At 39.5% G+C, this 16,408-nt stretch overlaps 1 protein-coding gene across 6 annotated transcripts in view; it reads right to left on the minus strand.

Moving 5' to 3' along the window:
- The window catches only part of HACD2 (3-hydroxyacyl-CoA dehydratase 2), a 91,739-nt gene that overhangs the window by 10,028 nt on the left and 65,303 nt on the right, over nucleotides 1-16,408 (minus strand). For all 6 annotated transcript variants that reach the window (XM_081065044.1, XM_081065047.1, XM_081065046.1 and 3 more), the window contains one exon: nucleotides 1,200-1,321. In XM_081065044.1, coding sequence (XP_080921170.1) covers nucleotides 1,200-1,321 — 122 coding nt within the window. The remainder of the gene's footprint in view (nucleotides 1-1,199; nucleotides 1,322-16,408) is intronic.

A 16,408-nucleotide genomic window follows, 5' to 3' on the forward strand; every position in this document is an offset into this window, starting at 1 on the left:
CAATAGCATTGTAATAACTTCGTACAGTGACAGATGATTACTCGGTTTATCGCAGTGATCACTTTGTAAGGTATATAAATGTTGGACAACTATGTTGCACACCTGAACTCACATAATATTGTATATCAACTATATTTTAATTATAAACAAAATAAAAACATAAAAAATCTTTGGTTGTTTGTGGCTGACAGTAAGCACTAGGCTCCAAAATTCCAGGTATAGGAATTGTGCTGAGAAATCTCTGATGATGAAAGGAAGACATGTTCTCCATTGCCAAATTTAGTCATTCAATGGAAGAAGGTACAAAAGAAAGAATCTTAAATTTTGCCCATGGAAAACAATGGACAAAAGAATCATTCTCCAATAGTAAAAATCAGGGCTTGGTCAATAAAATTTCCCTATAATCAGGTCAACAGCTTTCACAATGCCTGCCCACGTTGGTTAGGAGTTGCTATGTTTTTCCCATTCTTCCCTTTTCCTAATAAAAAACGTTTAGTGAAAAAAAAAAATCACATACTTTAAGCGTGGAAACAATTGTTCTATGTCTCTAATTTAATCACAGAACTCGTCTAGAAACGACTGTTTTCTTTCTATGAAATGAAGCATTTGTGCCCCAAGGACAATTTTGCTCCTCCTGCTTTGTCTATTGTTTTCATACTCTTTTCCAACTCAGAAAACTGCTTATAACTGTCTCATGGACGAGTTCAGACAGCAACATGAACTGTCAACCTTTTATCCAATTCATATGAATGTTACCAGTAAAAACAACGAAGGAAAACTAAAACTGATAAGATAAACTGCCATCTCATGTTTGTTATTAATTAAAAATTAATTGAAGAGTAATAGCTTGTTGGCAAAATTGAGAATAGGAGAATTGGACTTGGTCCAAAAACTATCACAATGGCAGAAGCACGTCAGTAAAATTTGATACGGACAAAAAAGGGATGCTATATCAAATCTCTATTGAATAATTTAACTGAAAAGAATTGAGCCAATAAAAATAACAAGTATAAAAAATGTAAAAGTGTTTCTATTAATCAAAATTAAGTGGATCCCAAATCCTGATGAAATCCACAGACCAGATTTCTACCCAACCCCTGTCTCATGCAATTTTCTTTTAGGAACTTCTAGGCGGGCAGTATTGAGGCAGTACTACAGTGATGGATTTCAAGTTGTCTTCATGCCCTGTGCTTTTTTACCTGGCCCATTTGATGAGGTAAGGCAGATGGTTTAACAGACTGAATGTATAAAAGGAGTAACGGATAATTTCTGTGATTGTCCAGGCAATGACAAACAGGAGGACACTGTCTTCGCTCTGCACCTGGAGGAAGAGGAAAACAAAAGCAAAAAGCAAACCACTGTAACAGAAAGCACTCACAGGGTGCAGCCCAGCCCGCCTCTTACTGAGCTGGGGGGCTGACGCGGACACAGCCCCTGGTCTATCCTCAGTGCTTGCCACATAAAGGAACACATGCCTATGACAACAAGTGTATAGAGCCAAGCGGGAAGAGGCAAGTGAGACGGAACTCAGTTTGCTGATTGGTGAGAGAGGCAGGGACTGGGAATTATATGAGCTTTATATCCCAAAAAGAAATAAACATAAAACTGAAAACAACAAAAGAGCAAGATAAACAAATGAAGGAACAAAAACTCAGACACAGGCAACAGTTTAGGGGTTTAGGGCTTTAGAAGAGGGTAAATGGGGTCTAATATATGGTGATGGAGAGAGAACTGACGAGGGTTGGTGAACACACAATGTGAGATATAGATGATGTAATACAGAATTGTGCACCTGAAATCTATGTACCTTTACTAACCATTGTCACCCCAATAAACTTTAAAAAAAAAAAAAAAAAGAAAGAAACATGAATGAGTTTCACTGGCTAGCCTGAATCAGAGAATGTGAACGGATGTTAGTGGGAACCAAGAGTGGTTAGACAAGAAGGGTAGAAGGGCAAATTGGTGAAGAGCTTGGGATTCATTAATAAGAATTTTAATTTGATTTGCAAGACAACCTGGAACCTGAGGAAATTTAAAGGAAGGGGAATGTAATGGTCAAAACACAACTGAAGATGAGGCTAATTCACTGGGTAGAATGAATTCAAGTGAGGGAAGAGCTGGAGACCATGTATAATAAGAGGTAAGGCCTATTTATTCTCTTCTACTGGTGACTTCTTCCCCCAGACCAGGTTTGGTTTAACTCAGGGATTATAGAAGCTTCCATGCTAATCACAAGAGGTAGATAAAGCCAGAAGAGCTTTGGAATTCCTAGCCTCCTCTGAAGTTGTTTTCATGCTGAAAAAACAATAAGAGAGCCCCTTAGGTATTTTTTTAGGATGTTCTCACTAGATGCCTTAGACTGCAAATCTTGCATGAAAATCTATTACTGTGGTTTTTAACTTTCAGTACCTCCCCCACCCCACCCTAGCTAGGTTTATCATGATCCTTGATGCTTGAAAACCAATAATATGAAACAACCTTGCACTGCAATTCACTTAAGTTTTGTTGCATTCAAAAACGGTGGTTGGAGAGTTGGATATAAATAAGAAATTCCACTGAGTAAACTGAACAAACTTCAATTGTAAGATGGATCTTTCCTGTCTTACTCTTAACATCTAATACAGCCAAGGTATATGGCATTCTAACCTTAACTTCTGCTTCTGGTATTTGCAATGTTAATAGTTTTCAGCTCTTACATTCTTCCTCAGAAAGTGTACATGGAGCGATCCACCTACACAATGAAATAAGCAGTCATTTACATACCTATTAACTAAATTGCTCTGACAAAGAATTTCATAAAGGCAAAGTTACTATTCTCTAAAAATACTAAGAACTTTATACTGTCAAGATCAAGAGTACTTTTTGTTTTCCTGGTGCTCTCATATTAGTCAAAGTGAAGTAAAAGCTAACACCTCTAAAGCTTTCCTGTTTCATTTTTCAGTCTGTCCCCAAATCCTGGCTTAAAACCCATCTATAATAAAATATAATTTCAGAGCACATTTTGCTTTCTGATATATTTTGTAATCCTCATCTTCAGGAGAGATGTTTTTGTAGCTGAAGCCTTGCTTAAAGATCTTTGGGTACAACAGTAAGTTCTTCTAATATTTTACACTGTAATTGCCTTGAACGCAGGGAGTGTGTTTTAGTCATCTTTTGATTTCCCAAAGCACTTTATGCTTTTTAAAAATAGGAGCTCAATAAATATTTGTGAAGCAAATGAATTCAATCCTAATCAGGTCATTCCAAGACTCAGTTCCCTGCTTTTTGAAACCTGATATTAGTTTCTATGTAGTCTTAATGACCTTCAAGTAGACAGGTAACAAACAAAAAACCCCAAACCTTCCACTTTGACCCAGCCTAGATTTGACTCACCCCTACCCCAACCCCAGTTAGACTTGAACCAAAAGAACTGTAACAAACTCAGACTCAGGCTAACTGTGAAAGCGGTCCGCTCCCAGAGTCCAGCTGTAAAGACCGTGTCATCATTTTAAAGAGATGGAGGACAGGGGAAATGACTATTTTGTACAAATGATATATTCAGATCAATAGGAAGTGCAACAACATTATTAAGAAGGGACTTGGGCAGAGTCAGAAATCAAGCTTATCTGATTTGCAGATAATTACCTAATAACACAAAACAGAGGCAGAATGTAATGAGTTAAAACTGGTAAGATCAATGAGACTGGAACACATATTTAGACACCCACATTCAAGCAGCATTATTCACAATAGCCAAAAGGTAGAAACAACATGTATGACCATCAACAGTTGAATTAATAAACTCAATATGACATATACATATAATGGAATATTATTCATTCTTAAAAAGGAAGGTAATTCTAACTAACACATGCTACAACATGGATGAACCTTGAACACATTACACTAATTGAAATAAGCCATTCACAAAAGCACAAATATTGTATGGATTCCACTCATGTGATACTCAGTTAGTCTAATTCAGACAGAGTGGAGACAGAGGGCTGGGGGTGGGAGGAAATAGGGAATAATCATTTAATAGGTATGGAGTTTCAGTTAGGCAAGATGGAAAAAGTTCTGGAGGTGGAGTGTGGTGATGGTTGCACAAAATGGGAATGTACTTAATGCAACTGAACCATACACTTAAAAATGGATACATGTAAATTTTATGTTATGCATATTTTACCACAGTAAAAAAATGTAAAAGACCAGTGAAATCAAATTTAACAAGGCTAAATGCAAAGTAACATGATTCAGCAGTAATAAAATGACTCCAGTACATAATGTAGAAGACCCAACTTCATGAATCCAAGAGAGATGGAGTTTTTGGGTGAACCACAAACTTCATGAGCCAAGAGGGTACACGTGGCTGTTCAAATCAACCACCCACCCACCCACCCATCCAACCACTATTTGGCTACACTAAGAGTCTCCTCTCCATAACTCTATTCTAAATAGATCCCCACTTAGGGATCAGAGTTGGTTATAAGAAACCCTGAACTAGCAAAGCTTACTTTGGAAAAAAGGGTTAACTACTTCAAAATATCATGTGCATGAGGCATATGGACATGAAACTAATGGAAAAATTAACAGGGAATAAAACGCCTGATTAAAAATAAGAAAAGTAGGCCGGCCCGGTGGCTCAGGCGGTTCTAGCTCCATGCTCCTAACTCCAAAGGCTGCCGGTTCGATTCCCACATGGGCCAGTGGGCTTTCAACCACAAGGTTGCCAGTTCAGTTCCTCGAGTCCTGCAAGGGATGGTGGGCAGCTCCCCGTGCAACTAAAATTGAACACGGCACCTTGAGCTGAGCTGCCGCTGAGCTCCCGGATGGCTCGGTTGGTTGGAGCGCGTCCTCTCAACCACAAGGTTGCCGGTTTGACTCCCGCAAGGAATGGTGGGCTGTGCCCCCTGCAACTAGCAACAGCAACTGGACTTGGAGCTGAGCTGCGCCCCCACAACTAAGATTAAAAGGACAACTTGACTTGGAAAAAAGGCCTGGAAGTACACACTGTACCCCAATAAGTCCTGTTCCCCTTCCCCAATAAAATCTTTTTTTAAAAATAAGCAAACTATGTAACATACCAGTTGACTAATAAAACAGGCCACTTCTCCACGCTGTGTGCTCCCAGACCCTGAACATATTCAAACCGAGACTGCTCACAGAGAGTCTTAGATAGTAGCCAATGAGGCTTCCAGCTGCTTCTCTTTGGGAAGGGGTGTGCATATAACCCGTGTATGGAAAAGGCTTCAAACTCTGGCTAACACTAACTTCCTTGCACAAGCTGAAATTTTTTCAGTTGGGAAGAAAAATGGAAGTACTTCTTATAATTTTCCTTTATCAAAGCAGGCAGGAGAGAATGACTTAAAAGATCTCTTTCATTACTGATTGCTCAGTGTGTAGAATGGGAATAGTTCCCAGGTTCCCCCTCTACCCCCCCAGTCCTAGACAGTAAGGTCTCAGGTCTTTTGAGAGTCCAGGTCTCATCTCAGTGGCTTCCTCAGCCCCCAACACAGGTCTGGACACAAGGAATGTGTGGAATCAACACCCCCGAACTTTAAAAGTATCTTGTTTTTCTTTTTTGAAAGCAGGAGTTGCGAAAATTTTTCTAGCAATTGGGAATCACCTTTGTATCAAGGGCCAGTGACTCAGAAAAAGAATCAACTGATAGCATCACTAAAGTAAAACCAAAGCCAGCTTAGCTGTGGAGTGGTTTTTTGAGGGGCCAAAGACTAGGATTATAAAAAGTCAATTCAGCTGCTTTTTTAATTAAGAACTAGAAACATGTAATTTTATTAATTATCAAGAGTAAAGGTTTTAATTTTCATTCACACAAAGATTTGTACTCAAATATCCATAGCAGCATTACTCATAATAGTCAAATGTAAAACCCAAACGTCAGCAACTCATGAATGACTAGACAAAATGTAATCCACATCCACACAATTCAACAACACAAGAAAGTACTGATACAGGTTACAACATAGATGAACGTCAAAACATGCTGAAAGAAGCCAAATGCAAGGTGGGATGGCTCAGATGGTTAGAGCGCCAGCTCTGAATAACAAGGTTGCTGGTTCAATTCCCCCATGGAATGGTGTGCTTGCTCCCCCTAAACTAAAGACTGTAAAAGCGATTGGACTTGGAGCTGATGAGCCCTGGAGAAACACACTGTACCCCAATATTCCCCAATACAATTTATGAAAAAGTTTTAAAAAATGATTAGCTTTATATTAAAAAAAAGAAAGAAAAAAGCCAAATACAAACAACCATGCTTTGTATGATTTCATGTATGAAAAGTGTCCAGAAAAGGCAAATCTAGAGACAAAGTAGATGAATGGCTGGGTGGGAACGGGAGTGAACTATTAAAAGTGCATGAAGGGTCATAGTGTGGTGATGAGAATGTTCTAAACTGGATTATGGTGCTGGTTTAAGCTTGGTAAATTTACTGAAAGGCTTAAAATGGTATATAAATTTTACGGTACATAAATTATACCTCCATTAAGTTGTTTTTATAAAAGAAAATGGTGTTTATTTTAAATGCATATTATTGCCTTTTAAAGGAAAAGGGGGTGTTTAGGGCAAAGGGGTTCGAGAAGGGAGAGAAGGGGAATTTATCAACGTTTACAAAGGAAAAGAGGGAGACAAAAGGCATGTTTAGGGCCATGTTTTAAAGTTGCATATCCAGTCATGGCACAAATGGGGGAGTGGGTGCAGGACAGTCCTGCCTCCCAGGAAATGTCCCTCTGCTGGGTACACTAAGCTGCATGTTGGACCCTCCAGGCTGGTTTCCATCCCCTGCTCTTCAGAGGGGAAGGAGGTGCTGGGTGTGGGTGGCTTATGTAATTTACCCAAGGGAGTTGACATAAAAATTCAAGCTGGAGAAATGAGTACAAGAGAAAAACCTTTACACACAAATAGCACCACGTTTGACTTTAAAAGGCTCAGGGAGTATCAGTACATGAAAAACTGTCATTTTTATTACATTCAAAGAAAAACAGATGGTGCCACATAAGAAAGTCACTATTGTAGAAACTCTGTTCTTAGTATTTTGGAACCAGCATCTTACCACTGTGGTCATTAAAAAATAATACCCTGATCATGCTTTATGTGTTTTTTCCTTTTTAATACCTCTTTCATTTGTGAAGCGAAGAGTTTTTTGTAAAATCTACGAGGTGAGGACTAGTCTGTTCTTGGCAGTACTGTGACGAGTATGTTTATCTTAGTCTGTTCTGGCTGCCACGATCCAATACCACAGACCGGGCGGCTTAAGTCACAGGAATGTCTTTTCTCTCCATTCCAGAGACTAGAAGTCTGAGGTTAGGGGCCTGGCGAGGACCCTCCTCCTGACTCGCAGCTGGCTGCGTTCTCACATGGTGGGGAGACAGAGCTCCTTGGGTCTCTTCTTATAAAGGGCACTAATCTCCTTGTGAGGGCCCCACCCTCATGACCTCATCTAAACCTAATCACCTCCCGAACGCCCCACTTCCAAATGCCATCATTTTGGGGCTTAGATTTGAATTTAGGGTGACACAATTCAGTCCATGGCAATATTCTAGATCAGGTGCTGGTAAACTTTTTCTGTAAGGGGTTACAGCAAATATTTTAGACTTAGTGCCACATGTAGCCTTTGCCATGTATCTGTCTCTGTTGCTTTCTTATACCCTTTAAAAATGTAAAAGCCATTACAAACTGCAGGCTAGATTTGGCCTGACGGCCTGCTCCTGTTCTACATCCACGTGACTCCCCAACTTCCCCTTCCTGTTAACTCCAACACATATCCTTCATCCTTCCTTTGCCAGTCCCTGTGCGTGTGTTGCTGGGGTAGGGTGGGGATGAGGGCTACTGCAGGGAGGACACTATGTCTATAACCAGTGGACATTCATTATGTAAAGAGGAAGTACTCTTATAAGAACAGGCGTGAGTTTTTCATGCTATGTCACCTTCGCATCTCAGTCATTTTTTTAATGTTTGTGATAAAATATACATTAACAGAAAATGTACCATTTGAACCACATTACGTGTATAATTGAGTGGCATTAAGTGCATTCACCATGTTGTGCCATCACCACCATTATCCATTTCTAGAACTTTTTCATCATACCAAACAGAAACTCTGTACCCATTCAACAATAACTCCCCATTCTTCTCTCCCCCGGCCTCTGAACCACTATTCTCCTTTCTGCCTGTAAGAACTTGCTTATTCTAGGTACCTCATTTAAGTGGAACCATACAGTATGTGTTTTGTGTCTGGCTTATTTCATTTAGCATAATGCTTTCAGGGTTCATCCATGTTGTAGCATGTCAGAATTTCTTTCCCATTAAAGGCTGAATATTATCTTGTACATAAATACCACATTTTACAACCTGATGCAACTGTTGATGGACATGTGAGTTGTTTCCATCTTTTGGCTGTTGTGAATAATGCTGCTATGAACATGGGTGTAAAATACCTGTTTGAGTCCCTGCTTTTGATTCTTTTGGTTATATACCTAGGAGTGGAACTGCTAGATTATACGGTAACTCTATGTTTAACTTTTTGAGGAACCGGCAAACTGTTTTTCACAGTGGCTACATCATTTTACATTTCCTATCAACAGGGCACAGGGGTTCCAATCTCTCCACATCTTCACCAACACTTGTTATTATTACTATTTGTCAAAGTAGCCATCATTTCATAATGGTTTTCATTGTGGTTTTGATATGTACTTCCCTAACGATTAGTGACACTGAACATTTTTTTCATGTGTTATATTGGTCATCTGCATATCTTCTTTGGAGAAATGTCTCTTCAAGTCCTGTGCCCATTTTTGTTTTTAAAATTATCTTTTAAATAATTACGGTGACACCAGCAGTAAAAATAATTGTACCTAACAGTTACTGAACTCTTACTACATGCCAAGGACTTTACTTATAATATTTCATTGAATCCCTGTTTTACAGATGAGGAAAGCAAAGCTTACAGAAGTTTGAACCCAGGTCTGTGCCCTGAAACTCGGAACAGTTCTGACTTGTCTTCTTGGCCTTCAGGTCGTAAACAGATGCAAACACACACTTGCAGTAATGGGGCGATCTCTTGCAAAATCAAAAGAAACTTTGAAGGAACTCATATACAAGGAGAGCCTGGAGAACACATATAGTAAAAGTGACCATTTTATAGAATCAGGAAAGCCATTAGTTCTCTGAAAACGTGGCCGACCTCTGAAGAGGGCTCCCTCACTGGATAGGATGTGGGATACCAGAGGGACTGAGTGGAACTGGCTCCCTGAAAGGACTAAGTATAAAATAGTACAGGTCACTGCTGTCCAGAGGCATTTTTAATAATGTCCATGAAATGACTTTTAGTTGTGGATCAACTGAACCAAGACAGAATCCAACATAAGAACTTGGAACAAGCCCTAAAAAATTCCCAACAGTTAGTATGAATCTTCTTCCCTGAGCCCTGCTTGGCTAATAATATTCACTGCTTTTTTGTTTTAGCCCTGTTTTACTTCCTGGGTTTAACTTACTGCCAAGACCCCTAAAAATCTATCGGAGAGTTTGTTTCTCTTTTCTATCTCTGCTATGCAGAAATGAAAATACAAAATATGATTTTAATTAAAACTAAAAACAAACTCATAAACACAAAAGTTTAAAAAATGAGAAAAAAAGACAGAATGGAATACCTTACAAGGCAAGCCTCTGGTTTTCCAGAGAAGTGACTCTGGTTTTCCAGAGAAGTGACTTATCTTAATCATATTGTATTTGCCTTTGGGTGAAAGGTATTAAGATTCACCTAAGCGCCTCTTTCCTTTCCCCTCATGGAGGAGTCAGCATGGCGGCTGAAAGCTCAAGGTGGTGAGGAGGGTTGGGAAGCTGTGTGCAGATGTAGGCCAGTGGACCTGAAGGCCAAAAACATGGACAGACGAGGGAAGGTTGGGGGCTACACACAGGTACGAACCAGAGGCCTGGCAATTTAGGATAGGGAGGTGAGGGAAAGACACAGAGGTAGAAGAGATGGTTAGTGTGGTGGAGAAATCAGTTATGGCGAGTAAATAAGTAAGCCAAGCAAATGAACCAATATAGTAAAAGAAATGGACTTCTCTTGGAGAAGGTATTTACAAACATGGAAGGAAAAGCGCTAGCAAGAACACTGCGGTGTTGGATTGTAATTGGAGGAATCTGTATGAACTCATGATCACACACACACACACAGTTACATACTTTTAGATGTAATGAGTAGACATGTATGTACTTGTATATGCACATATATGTAGATACGAGTACGTGTATGTGTATCCTAGCCCAGAGCTTCCTTCCTAAACACCATCTTTCACAAAAAGGCACCAGGTTCTTTGGCAAAATGGCTCATTCCAGGCCTGGGGCCGGGGAGCTACAAGGTGAGTCTGGAAATCTTTTTTGTCCGAAAGTCAGGAAATGCTCAACAAATGATAGAGACAAGTCAAAAGGAGAAGGAGAAAGGGCTCTCGCTGGCCAAATCACTGAGAATTTTAGCATCGAAGTAAACAAAAAAGTCACGAACACTAGATCATATGAAAATTCCCGAGTCCAAATTGATATAAAATGAATGAATAAACAAATGGGAGAAAGGGAAGCTGTTCCTTACAGCAGGATGCCAATTAACACATGTGAAACAAATGGCAGAAACAGAGAATCACCACTTGGTGACCACCACAGAGGTGGCTGAGACAGGCAGGAGTCATGCCCACAAAATAGAAATTAACAAAGAGGAAAGAGTGACCGGAAAACGGAGAAAGCTGGCAGACACGAATAGGAGCAGATGAGTGGAGTCAGCAGCAGGGGTAGGACGGGTGGTCAGACACCACCACCTCATGTATTATCCTGAGAAGAGCGTGACACTATTCCTGTAGTATTCCCGCCAAGGACGCATGGCTTGAACTGCTCACGTGGGAACACTGGATGGGTCTAGACTGAGCGTCACCCTGGAGAACCTAATGCCTGCACTCTTTAAAATTATCAAGGACGTGAGAGGCAGAGCACGGCTAAGAGGCTCTTCCAGACGGATGGGGCTAAAGAGACTTGACACCTACCGTGTTTCCCCGAAAGTAAGACCGAGCTGGACCATCAGCTCTAATGTGTCTTCTGGAGCAAACATTAATATAAGACCTGGTCTTATTTCACTCTAAGACTGGGTATAACATAACACTGGGTCTTATATTAATGTTTGCTCCAAAAGATGCATTAGAGCTGATGGTCCGGCTCGGTCCTATTTTCGGGGAAACACGGTAAATGTAACACGCATGTGGCAGGAATACCACAGCACCATGTTTCTCCTTTCCCTCTGAGTATCCTAGTGCTTAACATCATACCTGGAGCATAGAAGATACTTAGTGAAATATTTGCCATTCCAAAAAAGGGGAAAAACAGAGACATTGTTTGGCCAGTTAGTGAAATCTGATGGGGCCTGTGGACAAGACTGTACTCTCGTATCAGTGTTGGTTTCCTGATTGGAGGGTTGTATGCAGGTGATATAGGAGAGTATTTGACACAGGTACTTAAATATTTAGGGGTGACAGGACATCAAGTACAGCTCGCTTTCAAGGTTCAGAAAAAGACCAATGATAATAGCTGTATAAATACAGAACAGTGGGTGAAAGAACAAATGCAGAAAAATGCCAATAGCTGGGGAATCTGAGGGAAGGGAGTATGAGTTTTTTGTACTGTTCTGGCAACTTTTCTGTAAATTTGAAATTATTTCAAAATAAACTAAAAAAAATCATCGAGATGCTAAGCAATCACTCTAGGGGCACAATTACAAAGAAGCAAATACAACAATCATCTGATTTCTAGATATATCGTTACTAATATGAAGCCTCCGAATCTTCTGGAACAGGCATGCAACAGTCCACAGAAAAGACATTAGAATATTTACAACAAAACATATAAATAAGAGCACATTAAGAGGGGGTAACTCGAGAAGGAATAATAGATTTAATGCTGACCCACAATTTGTATCAACATTACTATTGTCTTAGACTGTAAATACTTCGAGGGCAGGTCCACAAAATTATTTTGAAGAGGGGTTAGCCTAGTTATATAAGGCAAAATAAAATTTTTAATAAATGCTTTAGAATAGGATAACGATGATTAAGATAATAACTCCCATTAGCAGGGCTAATTATTCCTTAAGTATTATAAAAATAATTATGTGTAAATTTTCACCAGCCAACTGTGAAACTATTTTAATAAGCACAAAAACCATTCATTTCTATGTGAAAAGTCAATTATTAATATATCTGTTTTAAACCTCAGGACCTAGAAAAAAATTCAAAGTAGTTATACAGAAATTTGTCATTAAAAATTTTTGAAAAGATTAGGTTACATCATAGTTAACATGTAGCTAACATTAATTGAGCACTTACTAAGTGTTAGGTACTCTTTTAAGTGCTTTATATGTATTAATTAACTCCCAAGACCACTCCATGAGGGGAAACAATTGGGCCTGGGAGACTGGACCAGTTCCTTGGAGCCCCCTCAACCGGGGCAGCTGAAGTGTGGCACGTGGCCAGCACCCCATTCGTCCTCTGCCTTATCAGTTATCCTACTGTATGGTATTGCTGTCTGCTCGATTCTACTCCTGTACTATGCTGGAAGCCCTGTGAGGACAGCACCGATCAATTTCCTTTTTCATGTATGCCTGTGCTTAGCGCAATACCAGAGCATAGACAACACTGAGTAAATATTTGCTGAGCGCATAAGAATGAATCAATAAATAGGTGGTGATCATCTGCAGTCTGAGCCTGCATGTCCTGACTCAGGTGGAACAGCCTTGGGTGAGGAGGGCAACTGCCCAGTGAGTGAGGCTGAGGCCCCTCAGGCTGACGTCTGGTTGTGACGTCAGCCGAGGGCCTGGACTGGCCCTCCTCCTTGTCCTGACACTCCTTGTCCGTTCTGTAATTTTGTTAAGCTTTCAGAACAAAAACTGTAACTCATTTAGTTATCTACTTAAAAGGAATTTTATCCTTGATAAAAAAGAAATTGAAATGCAATAAATATTGACATGTGGTGGCTTTTTTTGTTTTTAAAGATGTTTGGATTACTATTAGTCTTTTCGCATGACTCATGATTTAATATTTATTAAAAATCCATGATAGGGTACATAGTGAACACACCAGAAAATACTGTGGTTTTTTTCTTTACGGAAGAATGTGAGTTATATTATAAAGAAATGTTGATAGGAGAGAAAAATGTGCATCTATATAGATTTTTTAAAAATCTGCAATGACAAAGGAAACTGGTTAAAAACTCTTTCCATTAAAACACAATAACTAAAGACTATTTTTTGATGTGGTGATGGTCTAGTTAAACATTTGACCTACCAAAACAACTCTTGGTCATGAAATAAACTTTTCTGAACATGCAATGAGAAAAATGTATAAGCATGCAGTCAATAATGCTCAATCAATTCTACATTTTTGACAAAGTCAGACATGCAGGTCTGAATGCTAAAATGTTCCCATTAGTGCAATTTAATGTTACTATGTATTCAGCCCATTTCCTGGGAAACATGAAGGAAGAGTGGTAGCTTCCTCATCAAGCCTAGCTAGTTACTACAACTCGCCTCTCCTCCAATCAGTACAACTTTGGAATCAAACAGACCTCCTTACTTCTAGGCTGCGTGCTCCAAGGCAAGTTACTTATCATCTGAGTCTTGTCGGAATCTCGGCATCCTCATATGGAAATTGGAGATAGTATTTGCCTGTGCATGGTTGTTGTACAATTAGAAAAATGTGCTTAGTAAAGTGCCAGCTATTTAATAAATGGCAATTGAAATGAAAATTGAATTCAACTAATATTTATGATCTATGCTAGCCATTGCTGTAACTCAGGCTGGTGGCTGTCTCTTTGGTTCAAATACCAAGATAATGTTTTGTTTTGCTTTTGATTGCTTGTTTAAGAGATGCCATTTCTCCATCTACTTGATGTACTTCTATCAACTTTGGGATGTCTACGGACCTCACTAGCTGCTATGCTAGCCTTTCCCAATATTCCTCCTGAATTCTATTTGGTTATCTCACTTCCAAAGAGCATGTTACTGACTGAAAAGTTTTCATGCAACTATTTCCTTCAACTCAAACATGGAGATCACATCAGAAGGGGGTCATATTTAGTCCCAACATTTATCATACTATCCAATCCAGTCCAGAATCACAGCAGTCGGTCACTGTGGCCCCATGGGGAGGGCTGGGCATACTCACCCCACAATCTTCCCCCAAATGCCCAAATGCAGTATCCCAATGTGCCCGCCCAACACTCCAGAGGATGGCTCACTGTCAGAAATGTAACTGACATGTCTAAAGAACGTGAAATTGGCTACATATTGTGAAACGTTAAGGTTATTTTTGTTCTATGCCAGTTTAATAATTGCAATAATTTCAATATGACAGAAAATAACAATAAAGCCTATGTATACCAACTCCTGGAGCAGAAATATTAAAACAGTGGCCTGTGGTCCTCATCCACAGATTTCTGTTTGGGCTTGTACAGTGCTTTAAAAATATTTGAGCCAGTTTTTAAAACTGGGAGATTCCACATTTTAAAAAAATCATCTGGCTTTCTGTCTTTAAGTATTCAGGCTGCATACACCTGGGTTTGGTCAGCCGTCACCAGCTAAAGAAGCACTGCCACTCTTGTGAAACGGCACTTGCACCTGCCAGTCACGCTGTTTTTCTTGAACTTTCGTTTAAAACCCACCTACAGGACAGGCATCTGCTGCCAGGTGATAACCTCTGCTACAGATGCCAAGTGCTACACAATTAAAAGGTTTTGGAAAACTAAAGTTTGAAAAACTATGAAAAAATTTTTTAATGTGGTTAGTTTGATTAGTTTTTACAACACTTGAGGCTCTGAAGATACCTTTCTTTGAAGCTATAACCTCAGCAAAAGATTTTTTTAAACTTGACCTAATAAGACAGCACCAATGCAGACGGCAAAAGAGATGCACAACTTTCAAATTTGGTTATTCTGGCAATTTTTTTGCCAGAGCAAAATAAAGTAAAAAGGAGAATATGCCAAAACTCATCCTGTTAAAAACAAACGTTTATGGTGGCAATCTGAAGAAAACAAAAGTTAAATCTTTAACGCATCAAGCCCAGTCATTAGTTCCCGTCCCCTCTACAATGCAAAGCTTACTCTGGGCATGCACCCACACACGTATATCAAGTCATGTCTTACAAATTCCCGAAGTGCACCAGGGTTTCAATTCAGACTTGAAAAGGCTCCTGTCTCTGGAAAAGGCAGACAACTTAGTAATACGCTTTATTTTATCCGTTGCAATCACAGTTTGTAATGAATGCTTCCTGACTTCTAGGGCTTCTTGATATAGGTAAGTAAAAAAGGTTATTGTACCCTTTTGCTCAAAGAAATGGAAATATATTTTATATATTTAATAGGCACGAGGGGAGGGGACGATTCCTTCAAGATTCCCAAGGAGACCAGTTACCTGCTGTATTCCCTGTGTAGGCCAACTGTCAGGAGGGTGAATGTACTGGTATTCTCGACAATTTATGTGTTTCTAACTAAACTATCTGATACTCCATATTTGTGCTTTAAAACAAAGTTATATTGAAAAAGCTACAGTATATAAAAGACCAATTTAAGAGAGTTCCTCCTGCCACGTGTCAGAAGTTTCCAAATGAATATTAATGAATGCTGTAAAAGTGCCACTCCTTGTCCTGTGGAGCACCCTGTTTAAAAGCAGTTTACAGGTAATCGTTTCTAACTTTCCTTGACTTTGCTGACATATTTTTGCAATGCTCACGATGCATGCCAATCATCTCACTTCTACAGTGTGAAATGAGATTCTCTGAGCTCATTAGGGTAATAATGCCGACTATTCTTCGATGGCATCTTTTAACTCAAATAGGAGAGAAAAGTCCTGTGAAATGGTTTTCCACAAGGGCAAACATGGGACATGTTGTCATGGGGAATCTGCTGCAGGGGCCAAGCTCTGGGCCTCTGAAAGGTGGTGCCTGGCGTCCAGCCTCACCAGCTAAGCAGCAGCTACTACTGCAGCAGCTGAGAACACCACCCACACTGCTGCCCACACCTGCACTTAGGATTTGGATAACGATTTAATCTACAGAGCACTAAAAAAAAGTCCCCGGATTTAAAGAACACAGCATATCAAGTGTACCATATAAATGTGCTTTGACTATTTGGTTTTAAAAAAAATCATACAGTCATGTGCATGAAATAAAACATATGAACACCTAATTGAAGTCAAGAGAATAATAAATATCACACTGAATACTGAACATCTATAGCTATACTGTCCGATATGGTAACCTCCAGTCACATGCGGCTATTTAAAATAAAATTGAAATAAATTAAAATTAAGTTCCTCAATCACACTAACCTCATTTCAGGGGTCCAATATGTGTTTACATATAGCTTGCAGCTACTGTTG

This window comes from Rhinolophus hipposideros (genome assembly GCF_964194185.1).
Source record: "Rhinolophus hipposideros genome assembly, chromosome: 2".
Taxonomy (NCBI): domain Eukaryota; kingdom Metazoa; phylum Chordata; class Mammalia; order Chiroptera; family Rhinolophidae; genus Rhinolophus; species Rhinolophus hipposideros.